The sequence below is a fragment of the Lottia gigantea genome (genome assembly GCF_000327385.1).
Source record: "Lottia gigantea unplaced genomic scaffold LOTGIsca_263, whole genome shotgun sequence".
In the NCBI taxonomy this organism is placed as follows: Eukaryota; Metazoa; Mollusca; class Gastropoda; family Lottiidae; genus Lottia; species Lottia gigantea.
This window is the reverse complement of record NW_008708812.1, coordinates 81,953-88,463: the sequence shown is the minus strand read 5'-3', so window position 1 is coordinate 88,463 and position 6,511 is coordinate 81,953. Positions and strand designations below refer to the sequence as shown.

The following is a 6,511-nucleotide window of genomic DNA, read 5'->3' as shown; positions in this document are numbered from 1 at the left end:
AGTAGATAATTTCCTATCAAATTGGTGTATTCCAATGTATTCTAAAGTATGTCAATAAATAAAAAATAAAATCTATGTTCATCTCTAATGCTGTCAGTAGGCGAATGTTTTATATTTTATAACCAATCAGTTCGTGGTATTGTAAAAGGCTATTGTATGCTATTGTAGGCTATTGTAGGCTATTGTAGGCTATGTAGGCTGGTGTTTTAAAAATAAAGTTGAAGAAAGAAAAGAGTAGAAACAACCAAGATCAAAATATGTCTGAACCTCTTTCAACCATATCTTAGCGATACAAATAAGCCTTTCAATAAAATCGTCTACACCAATCTATAATCTATTGAATCACATGGGGTGGGGTATCGATGGTAAAAAGGGGACGTCTTCACACTCGGCTCTAAAAACCAATCAACAACTTTCTCGTGAAACCTGACCTAAACTGCCACAATAATTATAGTTGCTAATTTGTGGTAGTTATCATTATAGAGGGTCGAGATAGCATCTCCCTTGTGGCTCCCCATCGACTGTGACAAACATTTTACTTCAACACATTTCCGACGCTTCGTAATTTGACAAAATCTTCCTTTGATATAGTTAATGATCGTCTTTTGACACTAGTAATTTAACTGGCTGGATACAGCTGACTACTAGCGCCATAATTAGCCTCTATTATCCATTCACCAATAGATGAACCCCTCGAGACGTTTCCCGCTTTTATAGCCTCGATCAATCATAGAAATATAGAAAAGAATAACTGATATTATATTTGTGACTGATTGATCGCGAGTACAATATTCACCCATGTGTTTTCTTCAATTTCACACCATTTTGCGCCAGTTAGTCGACAGTCTGCTAAATTCTCGGGTGAATTTCATTCGAAATTAAAATCAAGGCAGTGTTTTATTTTCTCCTTTCCGCTTTAATTATCACTAATCACCTCGGTTCTCCAACAGTCAACGGAATTACCTCGTCCGTTCCATGTCATTCTCTCTTGACATTTGGTCAAATTCCAAACCACGTGAACCAAATTCTTTTGTCTGTGGCTGAGAAAAAAATTACCAGTGGGTTTAAAGTGATTTTAATTACAAACTATCAAGTAAAGGTATATATTTATTATATAAAATACATTGTTTAACAGTAAGTCAACAGTTCTGTCCTTTTATAATTATGTAGCTTGTTTTATTTCTGCTAAATACAACTCAATTTTATATCATAGTCATTTTCGTGGCGATTTTCGGAATTCTGCTCCGGTACCACGAATCGTCCTGTATCAATTTAATCTGAAGTATAAAGACTGTCACGATCTCCAGTAGCACTATATTATATTAAGATGTTTGTGTATCTAAATATTATATTTCATTTAGTCGAACCATTGTTATCTTCATGAGATGTAATGAAATCAGATTTTTTCAGAAATATTAATTTTTTATGTCAAAAGAGAAGAAAGGAGACAGAATTCTTAAAACATGCGACATAGCTGTGAGGAATTTGTTCAACTTAAACGAAAGGCACTTTATTTTAAAAGGGGTGATTAGTTAGTGAATGTTGTCGACATTTCTCTGTAAGAAAATTACAATAATTGGGTTTTAAATTGCTCAAAATTGAAGCTTAATTTGAAAAGAAAATTGACCCATAATATTTGCAGCGTACAGACGATAGTTACGGCAATTATGTTTTTTATTTGAGTACATCGTTTTATGATGTCTTGAGAAAATTTGAAGTGTATTTGACACGATGTAATTGGATTATAGACAGACGACAATTATTTACAACAAAAAATATTAAACAAATTCCAGCTCCAAATGGTTTTAAATTTGTCTGTAGTTCAGGTTTTAATGTTAAAAGAAAAAAGTGAAATTAAAGAAAGTGGTAGTTCTATTATCCGATATTATTTAAAAAGGTCAAAATAATTTATAACAATTTTACAAAAATCAATGAAAAAATGAACAATTGTGAAGACTATTTTGGATCATCCAAGACGGTTCATTTCATGCTTTTTATACTGATCTACATTTTTAACTCGTATTAATAATAATGAGGTTGACGACCAAATGCAAACACAAAAACTATATATATGAGAAGACAGTATATTTCTAAAATTCAGATCAGATTTTTATTTTTGGTGACAATGCAATATGATAAATTAACTAACATTTAATTTCTGTAACTGACCAATCAGAAAACCTGCAAGAAGTTCATCTTACCTAATGTTTATACATTTTTACATAATGCATTAGGAACAAGTTAGATCCGTTTAAAAACATTACACAGACTACAAATTATTGTATAAGAATGTTGTCCCTGTTATTCTTATTCTTCTTATCTTCCCCTGTTAGTTTTTACATGTCTATTTGTGATCTTGTGAGGTGGATTTTTATTTCTTGGATTTGTAATATCTTTCACATTTCGGGAATGTTCTTGACGAGGACGAAGTTGTTGTTTCCCTACATGCGAATGTTTATATTCGACATTTGTCTACGTTTGATTTACATAACTCAGAAAAGGCCATACCTTCTGATATATTGGACAGTAGGATGAATATCATGATTATGTAAAGAATTCCGATTGGAATAGGTGGATATTTCTATATCACGACGAAAAAAATAAGTTATCTTCAAATACTGCCTTTTATATTGGATTGATTTTTTGCATGTATTGTTACTTACACTTACAGCTAGATTTGGTGTCCGTCAAGTACCTACGCCAACTTCTTACTTGATCCACCGACTGTCTTCGTTTATAAATATCCATGATATGAAATGCAGTTTACTGAGTCCAACTCAGTGCGTCTGATTGAGACTGGTTCCTACTATTCGAGAGAGAAAGGTGTAAATATAACGCAAGAGTCTATGGATGTTAGCTTTCAACTCTCATAAATCTGACAAGTCGCAAGTTTCAGAACAGAGGGGTTCATTATTCCACACTTTCGATAAATGTATCACACCACTACGAGAGTCCGGTAATAAAATTTGCAATAGGGATGTAACTCATTTCGCGATGATTTGGCGAGTTAGGCGCTTATTTCCTAACCTGAAAGTCCATGATTCAGTCCCGGCAAGTTTTAAGATCATACCTTCATTTTTTTTACACCCCTGAAAATCGAACACAAGAGAAATCATATCAGTTACAGAAATACGACTGAAAACTCTTTATCATTTCTGAATTACATTTAGCAAATTGACTCGAATGGCGGCAAAGCCTTTAAGAGCCATACATTCTGCCAAATAACTTGTAAATAATATTTGATGTAGACTTTCTTATCAAAATAGAATGATTTGCTTTGATTTCTCTATCATAATGAATATAAAGTTATAGATTTACTAGTTTTGTAATTTAAAATACAAGTCAGTAGGTTAGAAAATATCATTAAACTTGATAGAACGCAGAATATATTATAATCATTGCCTATTTCTAATGAGTTCTTCCTGCCCCAGGTTAATTACAGGTTTTAGATATTGAGGGCACTTTCCAGGGCAGTGTGACCTGAATTTTCATTTATTGCTAAACAATCGCTTTGTTTTTGGTTAAAACGTAGAAGATATTGCTCCCATTTCCACAGATGTATTTCAGGCATTTTAGACTCAGATCGACTGGCCTCAGGCTAAATTACTAAAGACTGTAGATATATCGTACGATATTACGCAAGGGACTTTCTGCGCATCTGAAAATCGCACTCTGTTTTTCTTTATATCATTTGAAACATTTTAAGAATCCGTACGACACATCCCATCCTGTATGACACACTTTTATGAATCACTATATGGATATTGTATATTATGGATATTATAATAATTTATGTATATTTCTGACACATATATCTACATCATATTACATAATATAGACGTGAGGCTTCATCTTCATGTCTGAAATTGGCTGATTTCTACTTCAGATATGACATGATATTGAAATACTGCAGCGATGTATTTTTTTTTCTAATATCATCCTGGTTTTCTAATTTATTTTTGTCTGTACATTTATAAGCATTAGGTTAGACTACGATTTTGTCAATGGTAAAATTCTATCTTGACAGTAGCACCATCGTCGTTTTTATCGATTTTCTAAGATTTTAGGACTTGTAATAATTTTTATGGAATATAACCTTATTTTTCCATTTCAGATTCAGGAGAAATGTGGATTGGAAATAATTTATATATCGTCCGAGCCAGTACGAATAGATAGCTATCTGTCTAGATAATAACCAGTTTGCATGAATGATATGGTTTTTAAATACGCTTATTCACCTCTAGACTCAGCAATGCAAAATTTTAGCTCCAATACAATTATTATCGTATTGTACGCCGGTAACGGAGGCAAAACATGCTCACTTTAATTCAAGATTCCTGGCCACGTATTCTCAAAGCGATCTTAGCGCTAGGATGTCCTAGAATCAAGGCTAGAAGATGTGATCTTAGGATATCCTAGAGCCTGGGTTTGGAATCTCGAATTAATATATAATATACAAACAATACTGTGATGATATTTAATATTTTATATTTTGATTTGTTTCAATGACATTTAACGATTAACACAAAATATTTACGATCACAAAAAATAACAAGGAATTTTGATTGCACGAAGTAAAAATATACAGAAAATAAAAACTGGGGGTATGTTTTCATACAGATTTATATATTATTATTATTATTATTATTTAAATTTGAGAAAATATTTATAATCTTTATACATTATATATTTATAAATCAGAGACATTTACAATAACAAAATATCAATTTATTTTTATAATCATTAATGTTACAACCATATTATGGAATCTTTTTTTTTAAAAAGAGTGTTTGGTATCAGATATCATCATCTTCCCTGATACATTTTGAATTTTGGTTTCAAGTAGTTTCTGAATTATCACGAAGATGTAAGAATTGAGGTTCAATTCATATTTTAAGAATTTTGATGCATATTGGTATGATATGATTCATTAACTGTTTTTGCTAATAAATAATTTGTTCAAAAGAATTTAGACGCTTTCAGTCACATTGGAAGTTGAACACATACAGAAGCTATGTATCTTTAATGTTTGGATTTGTAATTGTTACTAACATTAATAAGTTACATGATTGTAATATATAGTTATATATAGAATATTTTTCTTGTGAAGTTGTTTCCTAATAAATCTACTATCAAGTCAATCAAGAACAGTTATTTATGGCCTAGGGAATGTAGAAGTAACCGTGATATCCAGTTACATTACACGATTGCGTAGATCTGTGAGCACATAATTCTATGAATGTGTGAAGCCTGGATAAATAAGAAAATAAAGCTGTGATAGAAAGCAGGAATGTTGATATTATATAAGCTAGAATATGAACTGCCATTATACGTTGTGTAGGTCTAGCCACAATAAAATGTTTCTATTTAATGACAATATCAGATAAAGACAAGCTCTCGAATCCATCAATAATAATCAATTAACAGACGGAACCCACAATAAATATTCAATTCAGTTTAATCGACACAAAATCTATCGGAACCATCCGCCTTTCGTACTTGAAATAATTGTTCAGCACTCGATTGCACAAAGACAATTGATAGTACTTTAACTTCAGTATTAAAACAACACATCTAGTAAACTTCAGTTTTCAGTTTCTGTCAGCTTCTAGCAGTCACAGTTTATCACAGTGGGTCTCTGAATAAATTCCCGTCTCTTGCTGCACCAAAATAGCATATCGATATCAACTGGGCATCTATAAACTGATGACAAGATGAGCCTCGCCAACCCTTGCCACAATTTATTTCCAGTATAACGCTCTACCATATATATATCTTATCTATCTTCAAACTGTACCATGTAGAGATCGTAATGAAGAAATATGGGGATAATGGGGATAACAAATTTGATTGGATAATGGTGGAGGTGATCCGCGGTGAATATTTTCTGATCGATGATTGGATGAGAAATTACTATCGTGATATAAAACTGGAACTCGAACCATACGATGTGATGCTCTTTGTGACATATTAGCGGCTTCCATTTCTGCTGCAAGTTGTCGTTTCCATTTATTTCTGCGATTTTGAAACCAGATTTTGACTTGTGTTTCTGTTAAATGTAATGAAGCTGCTAAACCAGCTCGTTCCGAACTCGACAAATATCTCTTCATATCAAATGTTGATTCTAATTGAAAAACCTGACTTCGAGAAAATACAGTCCTTGTTTTCTTTTTTCTTTGTTTTCTTTTCTCATCATCATCGTCATCATTATCATGGTCCAGATCATCATGGTCCATTTTATCAGAATCTCCACCTGGGGACGACGTGTCGCGTATTAAAAATTTGGGTGAAGAGTTAGATTCGTCTGATGAAGACATGTCTACATCACGTCTAGTTGGTGTTTTCGACATTGGTGGAGAACCTATTGGTGATCTTAAAACTGGTGATGCTGACCTCATTCTCTGGAGTGATGCTGAAAATATACAAAAAATGAAATATAAGAATATCATTGGTATAATTTGTATAACTTCATAAAAGTTGTTAAATCCTTTCTGTTGATAGTAAATATTTT

The 6,511-nt window shown here is 32.3% G+C and overlaps 1 protein-coding gene across 1 annotated transcript; it reads right to left on the bottom strand.

Moving 5' to 3' along the window:
* Positions 1-5,963: 5,963 nt before the first annotated feature.
* Positions 5,964-6,176, bottom strand: LOTGIDRAFT_70599 (hypothetical protein; the record flags this gene model as incomplete). The annotated part of the gene is made up of 1 exon (XM_009056141.1): positions 5,964-6,176. A coding segment is annotated over one exon (213 nt), but the record flags the coding sequence as incomplete, so codon positions are not given.
* Between the last annotated feature and the right edge of the window lie 335 nt (positions 6,177-6,511).